At 49.1% G+C, this 26,409-nt stretch overlaps 1 protein-coding gene across 1 annotated transcript in view; it reads left to right on the plus strand.

Moving 5' to 3' along the window:
* OPA3 (outer mitochondrial membrane lipid metabolism regulator OPA3) overlaps positions 1-13,636 on the plus strand; it is a 49,951-nt gene extending 36,315 nt beyond the window's left edge. The window contains exon 2 of the mRNA XM_032388084.1: positions 10,942-13,636. Within this exon, the coding sequence (XP_032243975.1) occupies positions 10,942-11,360 (419 nt within the window). The 3' untranslated portion in view covers positions 11,361-13,636. The remainder of the gene's footprint in view (positions 1-10,941) is intronic.
* The last annotated feature ends 12,773 nt before the right edge of the window (positions 13,637-26,409 follow it).

The following is a 26,409-nucleotide window of genomic DNA, read 5'->3' on the forward strand; positions in this document are numbered from 1 at the left end:
AAAACTATTTTATGTAGCCCAAGATCCGAGCTCAGACCAGTGGGTAGGACATATTTCCAGGAATAAAATTCCAAACAGGAGTCAGAAAGAGGATGCTAGATTCACATTTACTAAATAGAGCGATTTCTCACTTAGTCTCTCATTGCCATTCTCCCAATCCTGACACTTGGATATTTTGATCCCCAGTTTACTGATGGGGGAACTCAGGCTCAGCTGGCGCATCCAGAAAGTGAGAGAGCCAAGATTTGAGTCCAGGTCTGTATGACTCCAGAAGCCTTGCTGCCTTTTATTAAGCCTGGCCCTGAACTGAGAGGTTTCTGCGTGATCTCATTTCGTTATTTCAGCAGTATTGGCCCACAGGTAGAAGGGTCCTCATTTTGAAGATGAACTAATAAGGCTTAGAGAAGAGCACTCCTTTGCCCACAGCCAAATGGCAGAATGTGGCCTGCGTGCCTCTTTTATCAGGTGCGCAGGCAGGAAGTGAAAACAGCACGCGAGGCGGGGGTGGGGGGGTGGGGGGGAGTGTTGTTAGAAGTCCCAGAGGGTGACTAAGGGCTGATGAACAGGTTAGACGAGTATTGCCTTTTCCAGGGCTAAAGCAACCTGTTCCATCCTCTCCCCCTCTGGAAAAGCAGCATTCTTTTGATTCTTTGGAGGCAAGCTAAACATCAAACTTTAGTAAAAGTATAAAATCAGTAACAGACAAGAATGTTTTGACAAAATTTGGATGCTAATAATGACATTATACACAGCAAGTTTGAGGAACCTTCAAGGAAAGATGGGCTGTTCATCCATTCATTGAACACTCCCTGGTGCCTTCCTGATGCCGGTTCTGGGCTGGGTATTTCTGGGAACCTGCCTGCTCTTAAGGAGCTCACAGTGCAGTTTCCAGGCAGTGACAAATAAGTTACCCCTGCAGCAGGGAGAATTTGCCAGAGGCCTCAAGGAACTTGAAAGCAGTGAAACCAGCCTTTGGGGCTGGTAAGATACATAAGGCTAGTTGAAACATATATGTATATGTATATTTTTAAAGATTTTATTTATTTATTTGACAGAGAGAGACAGTGAGAGGGGGAACTCAAGCAGGGGGAGTGGGAGAGAGAGAAGCAGGCTTCCTGCATAGCAGGGAGCCCGATTTGGGGCTCAATCCCAGGACCCCGGAATCATGAGCCAAAGGCAGACGCTTAACGACTGAGCCACCCAGGTGCCCCTAGTTGAAACATATTTATATAACTATTTTAAGAAGGAGAGTCTGCATCATATTTTAAAAATAATTTAACCCAGAATAAACAGTGTTGTGATGAGGGCAGCCCAGGGAGCTTTGGGAACATTAGAGATTGTGTATGACCCAGCCTAGGGATCAGGGAGGGCTTCCTGGAGGAAGGGACACTCCAGCTGAGACCTAAAAGATGAATTAGGGTGAGGTAAGAAAAGAGGAATTGGGGAGTGGTATCCCTGGCAGAGGTGAATTTAGGTGTGAGATGGAAGGGTGAGCCCAGCCCTTGCAGCGCTCATGATCCAGTGGGGGAAACAGATGTCACCAGTGACACCCAGGATTGATCAGGGCTGAGATGTAAGAGCCCAGGGGGCATCTGACTCAGTCCCAAAGAAGGAAACACCTGAGCCGCATCCTTGCAGGACAACTAGGAATTAGCAGACAAGTAGTAGAGAAATGCAACAAAACCAAAAGATGGTTCTTTGAAAAGATTAATAACTACTCAAAGGGGAAAAAAAGCATAAATTTCCATTAAAACGAATGAAAAAATGAGGCATCATTTTTGGATGATGGGGTTCCTGGCTGGCTTAGTCCATAGAGCATGTGACTCTTGATCTTGGGGTCATGAGTTCAAGCCCCATGTTGGGGGCAGAGTTTGGATGGATCCTAACTATAGGATGACAAAAGGATACGAATAAACTTTAGCCAACAAATTTGGCAATGCAAAGGAAATGGATGGTTTCCTTGGGGAAACACAATTTAACAACATTGACACAAGAAGAAATAGAAAATCTGAATAGTCGGGGTGCCTGGCTGGCTCAGTAGAGTGCGTGACTCCTGATCTCGGGGTTGTAAGTTCAAGCCCCATGTTGAGTGTAGCAATTACTTAAAAATAAAGTCTTTTAAAAAAAGGAAATCTGGTGACGCCTGGGTGGCTCAGTCGTTAAGCATCTGCCTTCAGCTCAGGTCATAGTCCCAGGGTCCCGGGATCAAGCCCCACATAGGGCTCCTGCTCCGCGGGAAGCCTGCTTCTCCCTCTCCCACTCCCCCTGCTTGTGTTCCCTCTCTCGCTGTGTCTCTCTCTCAAATAAATAAATAAATAAATAAATCTTTAAAAAAAAAAAAAAGGAAATCTGAATAGTCCTGTATCTGTTAGAGACATTGAATCGATAATTAAAGACCTTCCCATAAAGAAAACTACAGGCCCTGGGTGCCTGAGTGGTTCAGTCGGTTAAGCATCTGACTCTTGATTTTGGCTCAGATCATGATCTCAGGGTCGGAAGATGGAGCCCTGTGTTGGGCTCCATGCTCAGCGGGAAGTCTGCCTAAGATTCTCTCCTTCTGCCCCTCCCCTCCCCTGCATGCACGTACTCTCAAAAATAAATAATTTTTTAAAAGAAAAGAAAACTACAAGCCCAGATGGCTTTGCTGGTAAATTCTTCTAAACATTTAAGAAAGAAATAATACCATTATCTAAACTCTTCTAAATAATAGGGAAAGTGGGAACACTTCCTTGTTTAATGAGTCCAACAGAATACTGATAGCAAAATCCTAACAAAGTCATTTACAAGAAAGGAAAAATTGAGGCCAAGATCTCTTGCGAACATGGATTCCGATATCCTAAACAAAAATATTAGCAAATAGAATGCAGCAATATATAAGAAGGATAATACATCATGACCTAGTGGGATTTATTCTAAGACTGCAAGGTTGGTTTACATTTATTTGAAAAGCAGTCAAGGTAATTCACCTTAGGAATGGGAGAAATGAGAGAAACCGTATGATCATATTATACAGGAAAAGCATTTGATAAAATCAACACCTACTCATGATATAAGCGCTCCAAAAACTAGGAATAGAGAGGAACTTCCTTAATCTGACAAAGCTTATCTTATCAAAAGAGTTCAGTTAACACCATATTTATACTTAAAGATTAAAATGAACACTTTTCAGGGCGCCTGGCTGGCTCAGTCACTAGAGCATATGACTCTTGATCTCAGGATGTGTGAGCCCCATGTTGGGTATGGAGATCACTTAAAAAAAAGAGAGAACACTTCCCCCCCAACGTTTGCAGTAAGACAGGTATCACCTCTTTTGGTCAACATGATGTTGGAGGTTGTAGCTACTATGAAGAGGTACACACACACCCAGAAAATTAAAATTTTAAAAAGCTAATTAAGAAAAGTGAATTAAGGGGTTCCTGGCTGGCTTAGTCCATAGAGCATGTGACTCTTGATCTTGGGGTCATGAGTTCAAGCCCCATGTTGGGGGCAGAGTTTACTTAAAAAAAAACCAAACTAATTAAAAGCATAAACATTGAGGGGAGCCTGGGTGGCTTTGTCGTTAAGCGTCTGCCTTCGGCTCAGGTAACAATAGGGTCCTGGGATCGAGCCCCGCATCAGACTCCCTGCTCTGCAGGAAGCCTGCTTCTCCCTCTCCCACTCCCCCTGCTTGTGTTCCCTCTTTCGCTGTGTCTCTCTGTCAAATAAATAAATAAAATCTTAAAAAAAAAAAAAGCATAAACATTGAAAAAGAAGTAAAACTGGTTTTTGGTTGATGATATGACTATGTGCATAAAGAAGCCAAAAGAGACTAAAAACAAACCATTAAAATAGATAATTTTTGTCAAGATTGCTGGATACAAGATGAATATATAGAGATCGGTTGTATTTTGGTAAGCTGCAAACTAACAATTGGACAGTGGATTTTAAAATACCATTCACGGGGCGCCTGGGTGGCTCAGTCGTTAAGTGTCTGTCTTCGGCTCAGGTCATGATCCCAGGGTCCTGGGATCGAGCCCCACGTCGGGCTCCCTGCTCGGTGGGAAGCCTGCTTCTCCCTCTTCCACTCCCCCTGCTTGTGTTCCCTCTCCCGCTGTTTCTCTCTGTCAAATAAATAAAATCTTTAAAAAATAAAAAATAAATAAAATAAAATACCATTCACAATAGCACCAAAACTCTTCCGATATCTAGAAATAAATTTGACAAAAGATGTGCAAGAACTCTACTGTGATAACCTAAAATATTGTTGAGAGGAATTAAAGATACTTATAAAAAATAGATAAAGAGGCAGCTGGCTGGCTCAGTTGGTAGCATGCGACTTGATCTCGGAGTTCTGAGTTCAAGCCCCACATTGGGTGTAGAGATTACTTACAAAGAAAATCTTAAAAAAAAAAAACCAACAAAACAGAGAGAGATTACCCTGTTCATGGATTGGAAGACTCAGTAATGTTATTAAGGCTCTCAGAATTGAACTATAGATTCAATGTAATCTCAGTAAACATCCTCACTGCTTTTAGTTGTCAGGAACAAGTTGATTCTAAAATTTATAAGAAATTTAGAGATCCTAGAATAGAAAATCTCAAGGGAGAATAAAGTTGGAAGATTTACACCATCAGATTTAAAGACTTAACTGTAAAGCTAGAGTATTGGTAAAGGATAGACAAATAGACCAATGGGACAGGATAGACTGTCTAAAATTAGACCCACACGTAAGTGGATTTCCAACAAAGGTAGCTCTCCAACTCCGTGGGGGAAGGATGATCGTTCAGTAAATGGCGCAGTTGCATACCCATATGGAAAAAGCCTTGCACCCTTCCTTCCCTTGGACATTGGCAATGTCGAGAGATATGTTTGGTTGTCAAAACTTGTGGAGGACTACTGGGCGGGAGCAGGGAGCAAAATCGCCCCCAGCTGAGAACCCCTGGAAGTGTAAAAAGTCATGGAGCTGAACTTAATGGTGCATTTTTTGTATATCATTCCTCAACTGAAAAGTTAAAGCACACACACAGACACACCTCTTGCTAAAAAAGCAGCCCCTTGGTCTTAACTTTAGAGAACAAACTCATGGTTACCAGAGGGGAAGTGAAGGGTAGGGAATGGGTGAAATAGGAAAAAAAAAAAAGTCATTTTGCATGTTCTATAATTATACATCAGCTTAAATTAGACTAAACTAAATCAGAATATTTCCTTCAAGAATTTAGATTTATGTCTTCTAAAGATATCACCACAGTTCAAGGATACAGAAAGTATATTCATATTTTCTGTAATCAGATGATAAAAATAGTGTTCCACTTTGTACATACTAAACACACCAAATAAAAGAGAGCTCTGGGGGCACCTGGGTGGTGCAGTCGGTTGAGGGTCCGATTCTTGGTTTCAGCTCTGGTCCTGACCTCAGGGTTGTGAGATCGAGCCCCGCCCGCATCAGGCTGTGTGAGTCAATCGGCTGATGGATGAAGAGTGCTGCCTCCCCATTTTCCGTCCCCTGGGTGAGGCAGTGTCCTGTGACTCAGCCGTTTCACTGCTGGGAAAGCTGCCACTCTAGGCACCCTGAATGCCTATGGGCAGGGCATGGAAGGCCCAACTGGTCCGTCCACACAGCGGAAGACTACTCTGTGGTAAAAGGGAGCCATGGAAGCCTGTGACAACGCGAGAGATCTCATGACATAATGCTGAGCACAAGAGGATAGAACAGGGAGCACAAACAATTTACTACGAAGAAGTCAGAATAGGACTTAGAGAGGATACGTATATCTATCAGGGGAGGTCAGATAGTAGTTTGGGGGGGTACTGACCAGAAGAGGGCTTAAGGGTGGGAGCCCTTTGGAGTACAGGAATATTCTAGATCTTAATCGGGGATGCTCAGTCGGTGGAGCGTAGGACTCTTGATCGTAGGGTTGTGAGACTGAGCCCCACATTGAGTGTAGAGATTATTTAAAAACAAAATCTTAAAGAAGTTTTTAAAAAAATCATCCCGCTCTACACTTGCTAGTTGTGTGTTTTATGTAAGTTATATTTCATTAAAAAGGGAAAAAAATGAATTTAGTGAGGTCATTGGTTAAAAAAACCCATTTACATAACTCAGTTGTATTTCTGTATGCCAGCTTCCACCAAGTTGGAAGTGGAATTTTTTTTTTAAAGATTTTATTTTAAAAAAAAAAGATTTTTATTTATTTGAGAGAGAGAACATGAGCGGGGGAAGGTGCAGAGGCAGAGGGAGAAGCAGGCTCTCTGTTGATCAGGGAGCCTGACGCGGGACTCGATCCCAGGACCCTGAGATCATGACCTGAGCCGAAGGCAGATGCTTCACCGCCTGAGCCACCCGGGCGCCCCTGAAAGTGGAATTTAAAATACCATGAATAATAACGTCAAAAAAATCAATACCTAGGAATAAATATGATCAAAGAGACTTGCAGAGAAAAATTACTGTATTATCTTTTTAATTTAAGGAATCTCTGCACCCAACATGGGGCTTGAGCTCACAACCCTGAGATCAGGAGTCACATGTTCTTCTGATCAAGCCAGTCAGGTGCCCCCAGACTTGCAGAGAAAGTTAGAGACTAAGTGGAAACATACTACATTTGTGGATTGTGGATTGAAAGACTCAACATCGGGGAGATGCCACTATCCTGGAAATGATCTGTAGGTTCACTGGAATTCCAATCAAAGTCTAGGACAGTGGCTTTCAGCCTTTTGACTGTGTTCCAGTTACACACACAGTCACATACAAAACAAGAACAAAAGTTTTGTGTAACCATACTTGTCCTGACTACTTAAGATTGCCTTTGATGTTTTCTGTTATATTCTAGGGGTTTTTTGTTGTTGCTGTTGTTCATTTGTATCCATGAGCTTGGTTTTGGTTGTTGTTTAATTCCACATATAAGTGAGATTGTATCGTATTGGCCTTTCTTGGACTTAGTTCTTTTAGCATGATGCCCTCAAGGGCCATCTGATGGTTTCTGTTATATTCTTGATCATATTGTATTTTAAAGATTTCATTTATTTATATATTTGACAGAGAGAGACACGGCGAGAGAGGGAACACAAGCAGGGGGAGTGGAAGAGGGAGAAGCAGGCTTCCCGTGGAGCAGGGAGCCCGATGCGGGGCTCGATCCCAGGACCCTGGGATCATGACCTGAGCCGAAGGCAGCTGCTTAATGACTGAGCCACCCAGGCGCTCCTCTTGATCATATTTTTAATGCTAGTCTGAAATTGATTGCATTACCCACTAGTGGGACAGGGCCTGCAGTTTTAGAAATATCACATGAGGGAAGGCCAAGTTGTTTTAGAAAATCATTGTCCAGCTGAGAGCCGACTGACATGTGGTGGATTTCTCAGTGGCTTGATAGAACATCAGAATAGAGACACCATGCGACCTTGCCGCTGAGCCCTCTCCTCCAGGTGGCCCCCTTCATGACACAGCCCACCCAAGGGGCTCCTCTCTAGCTTAATCACATCACACTGGATGGTGTGTCGGTGATCATCACGTCGTATATGCTGTTTATTAAAAAAAATTTTTTTTTTTTAGACAGAGTACAAGGGGCCTTACTGTAACCATCAAACAACCTGTGGGTCAACCTCCATAACGTGGAAGAATGATCTGATCTAGGGATGGGGGCGGAGTGGGGGCGCTCGAAAGGAGGAAGACAGTGACAAGTGAATAGTACAACAAATGTATACAAATCACCTGTAAAAATGGGGAGGCAGAGGGGCGGAGGAAGGACAGGCTGTATGGGGACAGAGTGCTCATCTTTTATACCGGGGCTGGGGGTTCAATAGAAAATGTGTAAAAAGGAGCAAATTTCCAGGTGAAAAACTCAGAGGCGAGCGATGTACGCTTACTATCAGATGTCAGGGCCATGATGCTACGAGAAAGAAAGGCTGGTTAGGGTGAGATTTGGGGGACCGTTTGGGGTGGGCCCAAGGATCAGGACCAGGTGAACTTTATAGTTCAAACTTTATTTTGGTAATGAAAAGATGGCAGTTTTTTGTGTTTTGGTTGTGTTTTAACCAGCCCCTAGCATAGTGCAGGGGCAGGGGCATGAGGCTAGGGCGGGGACCCACTGACACATTCAGCAGGATATACTGAGCATCACTGGTGTGCCTGGCCTGCTGCTGGCCGGTGCTGGGGACACGCAGTGACTGGGACAGCCCTGGGCCCTGCCCTCGTGGGGCTCGTGGGCCGGCGTGGAGACAGAGTGCAGACAAGTGACTGGGTGACCAGATCAGTCCCAGTTGTGATAGGTGCTCTGAAGGGAATACACAGAATGGCAGGAGGGACAAAGGTCCCTGGATAGGGAGGTCAGGTCAGGGGACATTGGTCAGAGCTGGGACAGAGTGTGGACCAGGACAGCGGGTGGGGGTGTGGGAGAGACATTCAGGAGACAGAGACAGGCATGTGGCTGAGAGGCTGTGGGGGAGGGGAACACCTGAGTCCCAAGTCTCTGGCGTGGTGACAGGATGGACCCAGGAGGAGAAACAAGTGTCTGTTGGGGGTGGGGAGCCGGGGTCAGGTCTGGACACAGTGAGTGTGTCTGGGAGACATCTGGGGACCTGTTGGATCCCCGGGTCAGGTGCTGTCCTCAGTCTTGTCCTGTCCTGGCTTCTCATGGCTACCTCTTCTTGCCAACCCCCCATTCCCACATGGACCTTGTTTCCTGAACCCCAAATCTGAGAGACTGCCATCGGCCCCTGCTCTGAAAGCCTTCTCTCTCTCACACACACACCCTTCAATTTCATTTCCTACGCCTGTATGTGCGCCCCCACCCCTCGTGCCCACTCCCATTTGTACACCCAGGCTCGACCACTGACCCAGGTCATCCTGCTCTGTCCACAGTGGGGTGCTGGGACATTCGCCCAGGGGAGCCAGTGGAGGCTGGTGCTGTCTCCCCTCACCTCTCTCCGGCCGCTATGCTTTGTGGGCCTGACATGAAGGATCACGTGACAGTTACAGGCCCGGCACCCCAGGGCTGGTGTGTGGTCATCACCTCCCCATTTTACAGAGGCGGCTCAAAGTGGGCTGTCCTTGCAGTAGGTGACAGAGCTCCAGGGGGACCCCAGCCTGGCCTGAAGCTAGGACCTCAGTGTGGGAGGGGTCTGCACAGCCCGGACCCCAGGAACCCCACAACACCAGGGCCTCCGTAACAATTAGTGGTAACAGTGAGCACCGCAGCGGGCATTCACGGGTGGGGGGATGGGGGTGGGGGGTGGCTGTGCTCCTTAGATCCTACTGCTGGCTCCAGGCAGAGCTCGTCCAACATTTTTGCTGCTCCGCCCCTTTAAAACATTGAAAAGTTATATACCCTCTAGTGCATTTTCAAGGTGACAGCTAAAACTTCTCCATGAATTCAAGTAGATGCAGAGGCTATAATTTCTGGTGTGTCATGAATATTGATATTTTCAGAGTTGGCGCCATCCTTCCTTCAGAGTATTGAATGCAATTCACGTAACTTGTGATTTGGCGCCTGCTACTCTTGGTTTAAAGGGGGAAAAAAACGAACAAGCTGTTCTTTTACAGTCAGAAATTTCACATTGTTCCTTGAACTTTGTCCTTGAGCTTCTGTTTACACTTCCCTTGCAGAATTCTGTCTAATAAAGTATGTGTCAGCAACCAAAATATGTACAGAAATCCAAATTTTAATTTTTGTTTCATTTCCGGGGACCATAAGGTTATAAATGTTCAAATAACTTCCTCTGGATTCTTAAAATTACTAGTGCACAATGCATTTAAAACATTTCATATATTATGCATTTACGTGGATGATTATGAAACATTAGAAGTGAAGTGCGGTGTTGGACATGAGTCTCCAAATGAACTAGACAGCGATTTTGTGTATCCTGGACAAATATGAATTACTGCAGGAGAGAGTCATGGTCCGGCATAATTCTGCCTTGGTTTTTAAGACTCAGAGGCTGAGAATCTCCCTGCACAAAGAAGCAGCTAGGCAAGAAAGCTTTTGTTCCAGCAGCAGCAGTCGGCTCGTGAGCCTCTTCCAAGGTACATGCCCCGCACCTCGCCGCGAAGAGCTCCCAAGACTGTTGGCTACATCCTCAGGGTTGGTGAAAATCGAGGAGGATGGGAGCCACCAGACTTGCCAAGAGGATCGGTTACCTGCTGTTCACAGTCGCTTCACATGCATTCCCACATGCCAGTGGCCCTTTCTTTGGAGCCAGGAGGGCCCCCTACCCAGCAGCCCTAACTCTGAATTTGGGGAAGATTCGGAAAGAAACTGGGGGGGGGTTCTTTCTCCTGAGAAGTGGTTGGACGACTGTGTCAGGGAAGGAGGAATGCTTGGCTGTCCTGCTGATGGCTTGAGGGGAGGAACAGAGGGGGCTAAGGTTAAAGCCTCTGACAGTTGAATCTGTACACCTTCCAGGGACCTTGTGTCCTGGGAGCTCTTTGTAGCCCTACAGGGGCGTTTCCTGCCCCCCACCCCTCAACCAGACTGAGGACTTCCCTTCCTGGGCAGGGTTTCTGATTCCCAGCTGCTTGGCAGAATCCTTTGGGAAATTTATTTTTTTTTTAAAGATTTTTTTTTTTTTATTTTTTATTTATTTATTTGAGAGATAGAGAATGAGAGAGAGCAAGCACATGAGAGGGGGGAGGGTCAGAGGGAGAAGCAGACTCCCTGCCGAGCAGGGAGCCCGATGTGGGACTCGATCCAGGGACTCCAGGATCATGACCTGAGCCGAAGGCAGTCGCTTAACCAACTGAGCCACCCAGGCGCCCCTCCTTTGGGAAATTTAAAAAGATACCCTGGGGTCACCCCAGGCCAGTGACTCAGCATCTCTGGGCGAGGCCAGTGCGGGTCTTGTTTAAGGCGATCCCCCCCGTGGTTCTGGTGGTGGTGTCCCCATTGCTCCAGCCTGGACGCCCGAAGTGCGTCGGGGTGGGGCTTGTAGGGGGCTCCTGGCGCACGACCTGACCCCTCTCTTCCCCCGCAGTGTACCACTGGGTGGAGATGCGGACCAAGATGCGCATCATGGGCTTCCGGGGCACAGTCATCAAGCCGCTGAACGAGGACGCGGCCGCCGAGCTGGGCGCCGAGCTGCTGGGCGAGGCCACCATCTTCGTCGTGGGCGGCGGCTGCCTGGTGCTGGAGTACTGGCGCCACCAGACGCACCAGCGTCACAAGGAGGAGGAGCAGCGCGCCGCCTGGGACGCGATGCAGGACGAGGTGGGCCGCCTGGCGCTGGCGCTGGAGGCCCTGCAGGGTCGGGTGCAGGCGGCGCCGACGGCCAGCGCCCTGGAGGAGCTGCAGGCGCAGATGCGGGAGGTGCGCGCCCAGCTCTGCGCCCGGGACCCGCAGCCCGCGTCCCAGGCGGTGTCCGCGGCCAAGGTACAAGAGTCTGCTCAAGTCTGAACTTGTCCGTGGTTGTGTGTGCCCCGATGTGGCCTTCTCCCCGTGCTACCCCCGCCTGCGCTGGCCCCGCGGAAGCCACCGGGATCTTGATGGCACTTGGATTCAGTGAGCCTCTCCTGACCCGCGGTCCCTTCCGCGGGGGCCAGCCCCCAGCCGGTGAAGCGGTCCCACGAAGCGCCCTCCAGCCCTAGCTCCTCGGAACAGACCACCGTGCTCAGCGCTCCACCCCAGCCCCAAACCACACGGACCTGAGCCGTCCCAGCCAGGAAGACAACAGGCTCGCTCTTCTGGCAGGAGGAAAAACGGACTGGACTTGAGCTGAATCAAGCTGTGACCCGACTCCGCCCCCCATTTCGGTGGTAAATGTTACCCTGCCCTGGGACTCATCCTTTTCCCTGGAACCTCCCCCCCTACCCTTTCCTTTGTGAATTGGCACAGACCATTGTAAAGAAATGCAGTGTGGTTCAGTGCTCTTCTGTCCCGGCATCTAAGGTGGGCTCTAGCTGGGTTTCGCCACTCTCTTTGAGGGGAAAACAAGGGGGATCCTGGCTTGCACTTGATCCACTGAATGCTATATCTTCCCCCTTAACCTGATCTGTGGCACCCTACGAGACCCCACGTGGAATATTCCAACAGATCCCCACCCCGCAGTCCTTCAGTCTGGCACAACCTACCGGGATGTCTGTGCAGGGTCCTCTCTGGCAGTGCCCTCCCATCACCCCCTCTGTGGTAGAAAAATGGATCCTGCCTAAGGCTAAATCCAACCTGTCCTTCAGCCTCGTCCCCCTGTTTAGCTGTCCTCCAAGTCCCTGAGCTTTTCCTGACGTGTCCTCTTCCGTGGCCTCTCTTAGCACACTGCCATCACATTCCTCATGTTCCATCCAAATCTGCTGACCTGTGTACCCTTGCCCTTCTCTCCTGGGGCTCTGGACCGGTCCAACCGTCCCCCTTCACGCAGTGGTACCCTCGTGCCTCCAGAGCCCTCGGCCCAACCTCCATCCCACTAGACTAGGCCACCAGTTGGTCTTAACCGTTCTTAGTTTCCTAGGGCTACCATAACATGACCACAAACTTGATGGCTTAAAACCAGAGAAAACTGTTCTCTCGCAGTTCTGGAGGCCACAGATCTAAAATCAAAGACTCAGCAGGGCCGTGCTCCATCCGAGGGCCCTGGGGGAAGATCCTTGCCTCTTCTAACTTGTGGTGACTTCAGGCATTCCTTGCCTTGAGGCCCTGTGGCTGCAGATCTCTAGTCTCTGCCTCCATCTTCATGTGGCCTTCTCCTCGTGTCTCTTATAAAGGCACTTGTCTTTGGATTTAGGGCCCACCCTAAACCTAGGATGATTTCACTTCAGGATCCTTAACTTATTTACAGAGGTTTTTTTTTTTTTTTCTTTTCCCCAGATACACTCACAGTCACAGGTTCCATGGGTTACTGTGTGGACATATCTCTTAGGGAGCCACCATTCAACCCACTACACCTCCCCACCCCAAAGAGGACGCTGGGACCCTTGCAAACCCCATGGGACATGTGGCCTTCCCCACAGGGGTGATAGGAACAATCCAGGAACCAGCATTTACTATGGGGTGTCTCTTCCGGGAATCTCACTGATGCGGTGGGGGTGTGGCTCCCACCAGTCTGCATTCTGTCCTGCAGACCGTCCATGTTATGTTGCCTGAGTAAAAGAGCCCCAGAATGAGGAAGTCATCTTTAGGATGTGTCTGAGGACATAGGGATCTTCAAAATGGGTACAAGCCTCGTTAAAATTAGAGAAGCCGATGTGTGTGAGTGCGCAGTGATCCTATGAACGCTCTCCCTGATGGGGAAGCTGAGGCCCAGGGAAAGCAAAGGGACTTGCCCATGGCCATGAAGCCAATGAGGGACTGGCTGTCCAAGGTGGTGAAGTAATCAGAGCAGAGTGGGGGTCAGGGCTCAGGGAAGGAGATGGAAAAGGGGTGCAGGGTGCTGGAGAGCACTGGTAAGGGAGAGGGGAGCAGGGAGGCAGTTACTGGGGAGGAGGGGTGGTTAGGGATCTCCACAGAGGCCCAAGACATTTCCCAGAGGCAGCGTTGAGAGTGGGGGGCCCTCAATTTCCGGTCCAAGCAGCCCCAGACCACACCTGAAATCTTTGCATTTAATGAATGGGGTCAGATCCAAGTTCCATTCTACCTGGGCCGGGTTCCAAGAAGCTGTAGGTGAAGCAGGAGGGGCAGGCTTTCTCTCAACTCTTCCCTCCCTCACCTCACTGCCAGGGCGCCGGGGGGGCTGGGGTGGGGGCGGGCGGGGTGGTCTGGACACAACACCTACCCAGACAGAAAACCAAGAAACTGGGGTCCTGAAAGATCATCTTAATTCCTTCTAGAAGTGGGGGAGAAGTTGACTGTAGAGGGAACTGAGGAGGTGGGTCCTGGGTGGAGGTGTCTTTAAAATCAGAAGTGAGGGCGCCTGGGTGGCTCAGTCGGTAAAGCATCTGCCTTTGGCTCGGGTCATGATCCCAGGGTCCTGGGATTGAGCTCCGCATCGGGCTCCCTGCTCAGTGGGGAGTCTGCTTCTCCCTCTCCCGCTCCCCCTGCTTGTGCTCTAAGTAAAAATAAATCAAATCAAATCAAATCGGAAGTGACCTGAGTAGATAAATGAGAAGAAGGTACCGAGAGAGAGAGCACTGGGTGGAGGAGTGATGGATGGAGCCAGGTGAGAGGGCTCAGTGCCCAGTTTCCATGGCTATTCCTGGGGGTGCCCTGTGGCACTGACCCATCTCTGGAGCACAGGTTGCTGGAGGCCAAGCGACTGTGACATACACCCCTTCCCACCCATCATCTCAATAAATAGTGGCCATTAACAGTATTTTCTTCATTTCTTTCATGAGAAAATTGAGGTACAAAAAGGGGGAGTCACCTGCCCAAGGACACACAGGCAGGAAAGAAGCAGGAGTGGGACCAGAGGATGGACAGTCTGTACCAGGGCCCAAGCTCCAAACCCCTGCACCATCTTGACCCTGATGTGGTATTACTGTCACGTCCCGACACTCAGAACTCAGCCCTGCGTGTCCTTCCATGTGGCCAGACCTTGTGGGATGCATCGGCTTCACCCACTGGGTGGGATCAGGGTGTGTGGAAATGCAAAGAATCCCCTCTCAAAAAGCACGAGGCTGAGACTGGAGGATGCTTCATTACTCTGGTTTCCTACTAGCTAAATTTGTGTATACATTTGCGACTTGGGGAGAGGGGTAGAATAAATTTATAAATGAAGTTGGTTGTCTGCAAGTTGATGTGGTTTTTTTAAATCTTTAAAAAACCCCTGTTACAACCTTAGGAAAAACGTCCTCCAATTATTCTTTCATTCAGGAAACTTTCAGGTGTCCACTGTGTACCCCGCCCTGCTCTGTGTCGTGCTGGGGTCCCAGTAGGGAGCAAGACGGCCACAACCCTGCCCTCATGGCACCCCCAGTCCGGTGGGGGGACGTCCGTTCACAGACATTGCTTTTCCAACATTACCTGCCTGCCCCGCGGTGATTTGGGAAGAAGGGACCTCACTGAATCCAGACTCCTCCCCTCCTGAGGGACTCAGGACTAGGGCAGAAAAAAACAGAAACCCATTTACACTGGCTCACAAAAGCCTCCCAGCTGTCCTGAGGGCTCTGCCTCTCCCATCTCTGGCTCGGCTCCGTTGTCCTCTCTGTTGGTTTCCCACTCCGGCAGCCCCTTGCCTGGAGAAAGCCACCCCTAGAGAAAGTGGACTTCGGTAAGCCCCTACCTGATTCGTCTGCCCATATAGCCGTCCCTGTGCTAGCCACTGTAACTCTCAAACGGCCAGGCCTGGGCCCCCGACCCCAATGGATGGAGGGAAGCGTGCCCAAAGGAGAATCGAGTGGGTGCCCTGCACCCACTCGTTAGCACGTACTGCATGCCTGGCCCCATTGTAGTAGCTGGGAGTCGTCCAGGAACAAGACAAGGGCTCTCACTGTCTCAGAGCTGTTGTCTAGTGCCGGAGTTGGGCAGTAAAGACGTAAAGGGCTGATCCAGTGGCAGAGTTCAGGAGTGAAGAGTTTACTGATCCCTGGAATATAGTAAGCGAGGGGAGTCAGGGGAATGAAGACCAACAATGAAGCGCCCTTGTCTTGGTTGGCCCAGCTCTGGAGGCTCCTACCAGCTCTGGGCACCCCAGAGGACTGGCGACTGCATCTCTCCTCAACTACTCCAGACCCAGCTCTGCTTCCTTCCCTCCCCACCTGCAGGCGTTGTTCCCCAAAGACTCTGCCATAACCCTACTGCACACGGATCTCAAGAGTCTATGGGGCGCCTGGGTGGCTCGGTTGAGCCCCCGACTCTTGATTTCAGCTCAGGTCATGATCTCAGAGTCGTGAGATTGAGCCCTGCGTCGGGCTCCGCGCTCAGAGTCTGCTTGTCTCTCTCCCTCTGCTCCTCTCTCAAATAAATCAATAAAATCTTTAAAAAAAAAAAAAAAGAAAGTCTCCATCTTTCAACCCACGGCGGCAAGCCACAGTGAGAAGCAGAGTTTATACCATATACATATTTATATAACTTACAGTTCACACTCTATGTATTATAAATATGGCATAATTCATGCATTGTGTGACATAGTATATAATAGAATACTTTTTATGTAATATGTAACATAACATTGTATAGTATATGTTGTGTGTGTGTATCATTGGAATGAAAATTTCACTAAATACCCTTAATACGTAACTTGCAGTCTGATACTTCTTACCGTATTCCTTTTCATGAAGAAAAGCTACAGATACAGATATCCTATGTCCCTAATATGTATTATAAACATATAAAACCCATTATATGTATTTGATAACACAATGTTAACATCATACATTATGTATTACATATATGGTTAGAACAAAAGTTTCGCTAAATGGTAATTGCCGTCACCATGTGCAATGCACTCTGTTACTTCCTATTTTTTTCTATCTCATAAAGAAGGGCATATACCTATGTATGTATTATACAGACCTACATAAAGTGGGCTGCCCTGGGCCTTTGGCTTTTATTCTGGGCGAGGCAGGAGCCGTGGGAGGCTCTGAGCAGAGGAGGGATGTGAGCTGACTTAGGGTCCCCCCCGACGGACTATGGGGGGCAAAGGTGAAAGCTGCCAGTCCAGTAAAGAGAAGACTGTGGTTGTCCAGGTGTGGGGGGCATGGTGGCCGGACCAGGGGGAGAAGTGGAGGTAGGGAGAAGTGGGATTCTGGGCATATTAGTATTTCAGAGGTGGAGCAGACAGGAGTTGCGGAGTGATGGGATGTGGGGGTGTCACTGAAAGCTTCTAGGTTTTTTGCTCTGTGCACCTAGAAGGGAAACACTGGCGTATCCTAAGATGGTGGAGGCTACCGCAGAACCAGGCACAAGGAGATATTGGGAGCCCCTGCCCTTCCTTATCCCCAGGTCATCTCAGATTTGGGCGCCCTTTGGCAGGTTTTTGTTATTCTGAACTGTAGCCAGGGAGGATTGGGAAGACAGTTCTCATCTTTACTCATTTCTGACGTCACTGAGCTCACTCTCATGCTGTATCTCTGACATTCTTTATCTCGACTCCCCCCCCTCAGGGAACGCTCCTGGTGTCCATTTGGCACGTCCTAGAGGAAGGAGGAAAGTGGAGGTGGTGGGCTGGGACTTGGGACCCCTGGGCTTAGAGTGCCCCTCGCCCCTAGAATGGCAGTGCCCAGGTCAGGCTCCCCAGAGGCAGCTCTGCCAGGTAAGGGCGGTCATGGACCTGGGGGGGATGGTCACCGACGGCTCCGTCACATCCAATGTGCCCACCCTGCTCAAAGGGCCCATCCCTGTGCCTTGAACTTTTCTTTTTTCTAGATTGCACACTTTCTTCATAAAAGCTCAGCCATTTCAGAGAAACCAAAGTCCCCTCTCTGAAAGGAATCCTGCCTCCCGTTTGGGGGAACTCTGGCAGACCCCTTTTAAGAATGATCTGGTCATACTTGAGACCCCCTTATGAGCTGTCCGCTGCTACCCTCTTGCGACACTCAGCGGTCTTTATGTGCTTCTCTGGCCGGAGTGAGTCTTTCCTTAAATACCAAGAGCTGAAGGAACCGAATGTAATATAAAAACGCCCTCGAAAATTCTGCGGAGTGTCAACACGTGGAACGATCCAACTTGAAAGATTTTCAAGCCGTAGAAGCGCGCATGGACTGTAATTGTTCTTTTAACTTACATTTTCCTACTTACCTGTAGGTCAAGCATCTTTGTAGCTGTTTATTGGACATTTGTACTGTTTTTGGAAAATGCCTGTTTTCACTGCCCCTTTAATGTTTGGTTCTGGTATGTTTTGTCCAACTGAAGTTTTTCGTTTTAAAATAATCAAATCTGGGGTGCCTGCCTGGCTCGGTTGGAAGAGCGTGTGATTTTTGGTCTTGGCGTTGTGAGTTCGAGCCCTGCGTTGGGTGTAGACATGATTTAAATAAATAAACTTAAAAAAAAAATGAAATAGGGGCTCCTGGGTGGCTCAGTTGTTAAGCGTCTGCCTTCAGCTCAGGTCATGATCCCAGGGTCCTGGGATCGGGCCCCGCATCGGGCTCCCTGCTCAGCGGGAAGCCTGCCTCTCCCTCTCCCACTCCCCCTGCTTGTGTTCCCTCTCTCGCTGTCTCTCTCCCTGTCAAATAAATAAATAAAATCTTAAAAAAAAAAAAAATAACCGGGTGCCTGGGTGGTTCAGTCATTAAGCATCTGCTCGGGTCATGATCCCAGGGTCCTGGGATCGAGCCCCGCATCGGGCTCCCTGCTCCGCGGGAAGCCTGCTTCTCCCTCTCCCACTCCCCCTGCTTATGTTCCCTCTCTCGCTCTCTCTCCCTGTCAAATAAATAAATAAAATCTTTTTTTAAAAAAGATAACCAAATCCATTAGTCTTTTTCCTTTCAGGCATTTGGGTTTTTTCCGTCCTTATTTGAGAAGGACTCCTTTACCTCAAGGATATCTATCTGCAGCTCTACTTTCTTGTACTTTTATTCAAGTTTTCTTTGTGGTTAAGTCATCTATTAAGAGTAGCTTTTTGTTCTGTTCTGTTTTGGTTTTTGAAGAGTGGAAGGTCAGGATCTGTGTTCTTCAGTTTCCAAATGAATGGTTGGCTCGTGTCTTGAAGTGTGAGGGATGCTGCATCCTTTCCCGCCTCCCCTGGGAATGGACAGCAGTACCCACTACGTCCCCTTGACCCTGGCACCTCTTTCTGGGTCCTGTCCCACCGTCCGTTTGTCTGTCCTGCTCCAACACCATCTTGTTTTGAATGACAAGAGTTTGGAAAAAAAAAAAATATATATATATATTTAAAGATTTTATTTATTTATTTGACAGAGAGAGACACAGCGAGAGAGGGAACACAAGCAGGGGGAGTGGGAGAGGGAGAAGCAGGCTTCCCGCGGAGCAGGGAGCCCGATGCGGGGCTCGATCCCAGGACCCCGGGATCATGACCTGAGCGGAAAACAGATGCTTAACCAACTGAGCCACCCAGGTGCCCCTGAAGATATATGTTGATCTCTTCTCAGCCACCCGGCAGTCTTGTTCTTACGTTCAGATTTATCTGAGTTATTCTTGTGCCTCGATACGTATTTTTAAAAAGTTAATAGACTTTATATTTTTTGAGCAGTGTTAGGTCTACAGAAAAATTGAGCAGAAAGTACAGAGAATTCCCATATTTCTTCCCCCCAATCCCCCATTCATTCATAGCTGCCCCTGTGATTAACATCTGGCACTTGTGTGGTATATTTGTTACAATTGACGAGTCAATACTGACACTTTACTGAAGTCCATAGTTTTCACTCGGTGTTGTACATTCTACGGGTTCGGACAAATGTATAATGCCATGTATCCACCATTAGAGTATCACACAGAATGGCTTCACTGCCCTAAAAGTCCCCTGTGCTCCACTTGTTCCTCCCTCCCTCCCCGCTCCCTGAGCCCCTAAGCAACCCCAGGTGTTCTTACTTTCTTTTCCAGAATGTCAGATAGTTTTTCATCGTATGGCACGCAGCGTTTTCAGCCTGACTTCTTTCACTTAACAATATGCATTTAAGATTCTTCCATGTCTTTTTTGTGCTTGATAGCTCATTTCTTTTTATCACTGAATAATGTTCCACTGAATGGGCATACCACAGTTTGTATATCTGCTCACCTAATCGTTGAAGCACATTTCCAAAATAGCTTTCTCCACTGCCTTGAAAAAAATTTGTTCTTTAGGTTGCAAGATTGATTTGGGGGAAAAATTGTGTCTTCCTGCAGAATGGCTAGGTTCTGTGGAATAAAATAATAATAAGAGTGTCAGTCTGTTGAGTACTTAGTGCCAAGCTGGGTGGCCAATGCTCTTCGTCACAGACCCATTTAATCCCTCCATACCTCTACCACTGAGCTTCTCTTAGCAACCTGAAGTGTCGGGAATATTGCTGGTGGGACTGAGAGCCAGCGTCAGTCTTTCCATTTGGCAGTGAATGTCACCTATTATCTTAAAAGTTGTTCTGGGGGGAGGTGCTGCGTGTGGAAAATCTGCCAGTTTGGAGTTGGGGGTAGGGGCATCTAAGCAGAGGTCAGAGTTTGTCTTCCAGATTTTAGCATGCCCAGAATTACCATGTCCCGCATGAGCATGAGCATCTCCTAGGGACATGCTGCCCGTTGCTGTGTTACCCCCATGTCTACATCGCCCTGGGGGCACCTGCAGTCACATAGAAATGTGGTGCCTGGCTAGTCATGACCGAGCAGGGAGACAGTGAGTGGTAGGTGATGAACGCTCTGCTTTCTGCAGCTTTCCTAAATTAAGTTCCGGGTATGTAAAACCAGAGAAATGCAGCATCGTTGAGAACAATGAGGTTTGGGGTAAGGATGAAGTCCCTCGGAGGACCGTGTTGTAGCCACATGTATTAGTTACTGCTCAGCTGACTCAAACATGAAGAGTCTGAAACAACAGTCAGTGTTTGTCATCTCACATGGTTGCTGAGGGTCAGAGAGTTAGGAGCGGCTTAGCTGGGCATTCTGGGTGGTTCTGGCTCTGGATCTCTCATGAGGTTCGGGCCGGGACTGAAGTCACCCCAAGACTTGACAGGTGCACAGTCCACTTGCAAGGAGGGTTACTCACAAGGCCGGCAAATTGGGGCTGGTTCTTGGCAGGAGCCTCAGTTTCTGCCCATGGGACCTCTCTAGTGTGGACCCTTTACGCCTCCCTCTGTCACTCAGTAACTCTCCTGCATTTGCGGAGTCAGTGAATCCATGAGAATCACAAGATACCTGGCCAAATCCCAGCCAACCTGTAGCCTCCAGGCCCTTTTCCCCTGACCCTGGCATAGGCAGAATGGAATGGTGCCCTCCCCCCCCACCACCCAAGAGCACAAGTCCTCATCCCCGGAACCTGTGAATGTGACCTCACGTGATAAAAGTTCTGCAGACATGAGGAAGTTAAAGATCTTAAGATGCAGAGATTTTTCTGGATTGTCTGACCGGGGTCCTACCTGCCATCACAGTGTGCTCATGAGAGATGGTCAGAGGGAAATCACACACACACAGAGGAGAGGCCACGTGAAGATGGAGGTGAGGATGGGGTGGGGCAGCCAGAAGCCCAGGAAAGCCAGCAGCCACCAGAAGCTGGAAGACGCAGAGAACTGATTCTCCTCTTGAGCTTTTGGAGGGACTGCGGCTCACCTGGCATCTTGATCACGGCCCGGTGATGCTGATTTTGGACTTCTGCCCTCCAGCACTGTGAGAGAACACATTTCTGGGTTGAGTCATCAAGTTCATGGTGGTATGTTACAGCGGTCAGAGGAGACTAATACACTCCCACAGTCTCTCTCTGATGGCTCACCCCGAGTAGCTCTGACCTCTCAAAGAAAGAACAAGGCTACTCCACTTTGCTGGCCGAATGGAGGGCCCGGATTTTCCAGACACTTCTTGTGGCTTTCTGCTGTGTTGCCGGGGAGAAAAAATAATTTCTCGACTATGGACATGGGTATTCTGACAGCACGTTTAAGTAGTATATATTGAAAGAGTAATCCTACCTTTACTGGCTTATTATTTTACTGGGCAATTTATTTATTCCAGATTGTCTTGGGTCATTTTCCTTACTGGATGTTTGTTTCTCTTTTCTTCTAATTATGGTTTTAGTTGAAATAAAATAAGCATACAGTAATGTATATAAACTGCCCTGGTATATGTCTCAGTGGATTCTTACAAATGGATATACATATTAACCAGCACCCCGATGGAGACAGGGGACGTTTCCAGGAACGCTCCCTTCTGCTGCCTCCCAGCCGTAACCACTCTTCTGAAATCTGTCACTGTCGATGAGATTTGCCTGTTCCTGAACTTTGTATCTGGTGGACTGGTATGGAATGTTCTCTTTTGGGATCTGGCTTCTTCTGTTCCACATAGTATCTGAGAGATGCATCTGTGCTGTTCTGTGTTGTAATCCTCTGGGGTTTTTTTTGTTGTTGTTGCCGTGCGGTATTCCGCTGTCAGCTCTAACACACTGTATTTACCAGCTAACCGACTGGGCGGCACCCAGCTTGTCTCTGTTAGGAGCAAAGCTGCTAGGACCGACCTGGCGCAAGGCTTTGGTGGGCATTGCGCTTGGGTATATCTAGGAGTGAGATGGCTGAGCCATAGGACAAGAGTGTTTACCTTTTTTTTTTTTTAAGATTTTATTTATTTATTTGAGAGAGAGCACAAGCAGTGGGGAGTGGCAGGCAGAGGGAGAAGCAGGCTCCCCATTGATCAGGGAGCCTGATGCGGGACTCGATCCCAGGACCATGGCCTGAGCCGAAGCAGACGCTTCACTGACTGAGCCCCCCAAGCTCCCCGTCCTCCCTCCCTTAGGGGGAGAACCTGTTCCTTGCCTCTGCCAGCTGCTGGTGACCCCCCCCCCGCACTCCCAGGCTCACGGCCACACCCCTCCCATTTCTGCCTCTGTTCTCACGTGGCTTTCTGCTCTTATCTGTGTCTTCTTTCCCGCCTTTTATGAGGATACTCGTCACTGGGGTTAGGGCCCACCTGGGTAATCCAGGATAATCTCCCCATTTCAAGATCCTCAATTCACCTCATCACATCTGCAAAGTCCCTTTTTCCGTATAAGGTAAGACAGGTTCCGGGCATTGGGGGTGCAGACATGTGGAGGGGGGGGCGCATAATCCAGTGTCCCACACGCACTTTTTGTAAGCTGCTCCATCTCTCTCCTAGTGATCTGGGGCGCTCTTCATAGAATCTGCATACTGTGTTTGAGATGGGGAGGCTTTCTGGCAAACCTCTCATTGGAGGCGTGCGGTAAGATGCTTGGCATGGGGGACGTGCTCTGTGCTTCCCTGATGACCCCTAGCGGGTTTGGCATAGCTGTTTATTGGACACTCAGATTCTTGTGATGAATGCCTGCTTTACTCGTCCTTAATGCTTGTTTAGGGTGTCTTTTGTCCTACAATTTTTTTTTTTTATTTTGATAAGCCAGATTTTCCCATCTTTTCTTTTATGGCTCTTACTTTTCCTCCCTTGTTTGGGAAGAGCTTCTTCACCCCAAATTATAAAAATCCCCATCCTAAGAGTACAGGATGATTATGACCCCCTATTTTGCAGAAGAGGACACTGAGGCACAGAGGAAATGATTCTCCTAGACTTCACATTTATTGGGTTGCAAGCACTGTGTGAAGGATTTTATAAGAACCACATCTTTGAATCTTTGAATCTCCTTGGGTTGGGGGTCCCCCAAGCCACCCTCAGTCCCAATGATTTGCTAGGACTCCCAGGACTCAGAAAAACTGATATACTCATGTTGATTCCAATGTAAGGACACAGACTGAAATCAACAAAGGGAAAAAGGTGCATGGGGTGAAATCCAGGGGAGCCCAGATGCAGCGAGAACAGCCTGTGCAAAGGCCCAGAGATGCCAGTGGGAAGGAAATCCATAAAAACATTTCTTTTAATGTTCCTCTCCCAGAGCTTAGAGTGTGCAGCCTAGTGGGGCAGGAATGAGAGGTCGGCGACCAGGTCACACAGGCTGTGGGCCATGGAGGGGAGAGCATGCAGGGAAAGGAGGCTCTGCATGACCTGACACCTGTGAACACTGGTCCGTCCAGAAATGAATTCCATTCGGGTCATTTCTTTGTTTTCCAATCATTATTTTCTACGTATTTCAAGGCACAACAGGCTCCCTACGGAAAACTCAGCAACACTGAAAAACATAAAATGGAATGATAAAAATCATCTGTAATCCCGCTATCCAGAGATGATCAGTGTTCACTTCTAGCTATGTTTCATGTCCTCTGCGTGAGTGCACACGCGTGTGAGTGTCGGCAGAGAAAAAGTAATGCATTTGTATATATGTTGGTAGATATGCACATATGTACAAAGTGGGAATCATCCTATCGAGTGTTCTGTATCTGTCTTTTAAGTGATCATTAAAGAGTCTCAGAGGAGAGGGCTTCACACTTGGCCAGGTGCGAGCTGACTTATGAGCTGGTCTCCAGAGGAGCTCTGGCTTAAGCCGAAGTTCCAGAGGGGAGGGTGTCCTCTGAAAAAGTACAGAATGTGCCGAGACTCGGCTGCCACGGGGCGTGGTCCCCCAGAGCCCTAGGGAGCTCTGCAAGCTTTTCCTGTTGGTTTCTTTTGTTAGTTTTGGTTATTGGAGAGATTTCAGTGCAGGATGCAGGTGTCGCTGAAGTGATCTAGGGAAGGATGCTGAGGGACCCAGGGAGTGGACACAGCAAAGCTGATAGCCATCCCGAGGTCTCGGCAGGGCACCAGGAGCCCGTCCCAGACGAGCAGGCGCAAGAACTGCACCCTCAGGTCAAGGGCACAGCCGCTGGCCCTGCGGGGGAACAGGAGAGGTGTGCCCCACCTCTACTTCCTCCCATCCCCCTCCTCTCTTGTGTGTGCTGCCCAAAGTGAGTGCCCACCAGCATCCAGAGGACGGTTCACGGTGATGCCTTCCCAAGCGCTCAGCCTCCTGGGAGCAGACAAGGCCTGGCAAGAATGGAGAGAGTAGGTCTGGGGACCTTAGAGAAGTGTCATAGCCCCAGCGGTCTTCAGCTTTTTTGGGGGGAGCATGAGACCAGGAAACGCAACACCAACCGCCCTGGAGCAGAACCTCGCCTGTCCTGTTTGAGCTGAATGTTTAAGCCCAGCCAATTACTGTAACTGAAGCCAACAGGAGTTCATCCCCTCCACCCCCACGTGCAGCAAGCCAATAAAACGCTGACACTGAGTGAAGGATAGGCTTTTTATTGATGACACACCACCCAGGAGAAACAGGGGCTAATAACAGTAGAATTTGCTTTTCATCAAAACCGGTTCATAACGTACGCCCTTCATTTACATGCTACGCCATTGGGGTATCTTCACGCGAGAATGTGCACAGATCTTCCCACTGATTTTCATTTTACTCTGTAACATGTAGAGAAGAGAAACCCAGACACCTTGATCTTGAAATACCCGTGAGACCCTTGAAGGGGCAGCAGGTGGCCCAGCTGCTGGATGGTGGCCATTGGGTGATTTCCACTTGATCATGACTTCCACAACCAGATGAGCCTCTCCGCTTTGCCCACACACCCATTCCTGCATACATGTGGAGTCAGACATTCTTGCGGGACACCCAGGGGACTTCCCATCACACGCATGGGAATCTGGGACCTGGTCGGGGGAGGGGAAGGGCTCGGAAGAGGGCAGAACACAAGAAGGGCTGTCCTGTTGACTTGCAAACAGAAAGGACACTCCTCTCCAGACTTGTCACTCTGGGGGCTGTGGGAAGGGACCACGAAAGCCCCAGCCCGCCTGTCTGGATGAGAAGTTCTTCTGCATTCCCTTCACCTGGTGACAGGTAAACTGGGCCCAGAGAGGGCAGGACACTTGTCCAAGGTCACACAGGGGGAAGCTGGGACACAGATCCCCCGCCCCCATCTGGTAGCACATGTCTGTCTGTGGAGAGCAGAGCTCCTGGAAAGGAAGGAAAGAGGAAGGGGTCTCTGTGTCCCCAAGAGAGCAGAAGGATCAGAAGGAGAAACCACCAGCAGGGCTGGGACCTACCTAGGGTTTCCTGGGTGTACGTCCTGCAGTCCTCAGCCTCGGACTTCTGGGGGTCCATGGGGATGACAATGAACTTGTCCCAGGTGTGGCAGCACCTCTGCGTGGGGCAGTGGAAGGGGTAGAAGTCTCTGCAGCAGCTCCACTCGAAGTCCTTGGGGTCCAGGGCCACACTACCACATAGCAGCCAGCGCTCCCTTCTTGTCCTCAGCACCTCCCCTGGGGGCCAGAGGCAGAAAGCCTCTGCCCTTCTCCTGCTCCTTCTTGCCCTTGCCTTTTTTTTTTTTTTTAAAGGGGCCAAGTGAGGTTGACCTACAGGAGTTTTCTTTTTTTTTTTTTAAAGATTTTATTTATTTATTTGAAACAGAATGAGAGAGAGAGAGAGAGCACATGAGAGGGGGGAGGGTCAGAGGGAGAAGAAGGCTCCCTGCCGAGCAGGGAGCCCGATGCGGGACTCGATCCAGGGACTCCAGGATCATGACCTGAGCCGAAGGCAGTCGCTTAACCAACTGAGCCACCCAGGCGCCCCGACCTACAGGAGTTTTCATAGAAAAGCTTCATCAGGGCGCCTGGGTGGCTCAGTCGTTAAGCATCTGCCTTCGGCTCAGGTCATGATCCCAGGGTCCTGGGATCGAGCCCCGCATCGGGCTCCCTGCTCCGCAGGAAGCCTGCTTCTCCCTCTCCCACTCCCTCTGCTTGTGTTGCCTCTCTTGCTGTGTCTCTCTCTGTCAAATAAACAAATAAAATTTTAAAAAAAAAGAAAGAAAAGCTTCACCAGCTGGGCCCCTAGTGGGACGGGCCTCTTGACTCAGCCCATCACTCCCCTTCTCCCTCTGAGCCCAGCAGGCGGCCTGTTTCTGCTCCCGCCCAAGAAGCACTCCCTGCCCCCAGCACCCACATGCAGCTCGAGGGGGGATCCTCACAGGGGCTACCCCAGAACCCGAAGTGGGGAGCAGTGGGAGCTAGGTCTGCTGCAGCCCTGAGGCTGGTACTTCAGCAGGGCAGAGGCACCGAGGTAGAAGGTGTGCGC

The sequence above is a fragment of the Phoca vitulina genome, unplaced genomic scaffold, assembly GCF_004348235.1.
Source record: "Phoca vitulina isolate PV1807 unplaced genomic scaffold, GSC_HSeal_1.0 scaffold52, whole genome shotgun sequence".
Taxonomy (NCBI): domain Eukaryota; kingdom Metazoa; phylum Chordata; class Mammalia; order Carnivora; family Phocidae; genus Phoca; species Phoca vitulina.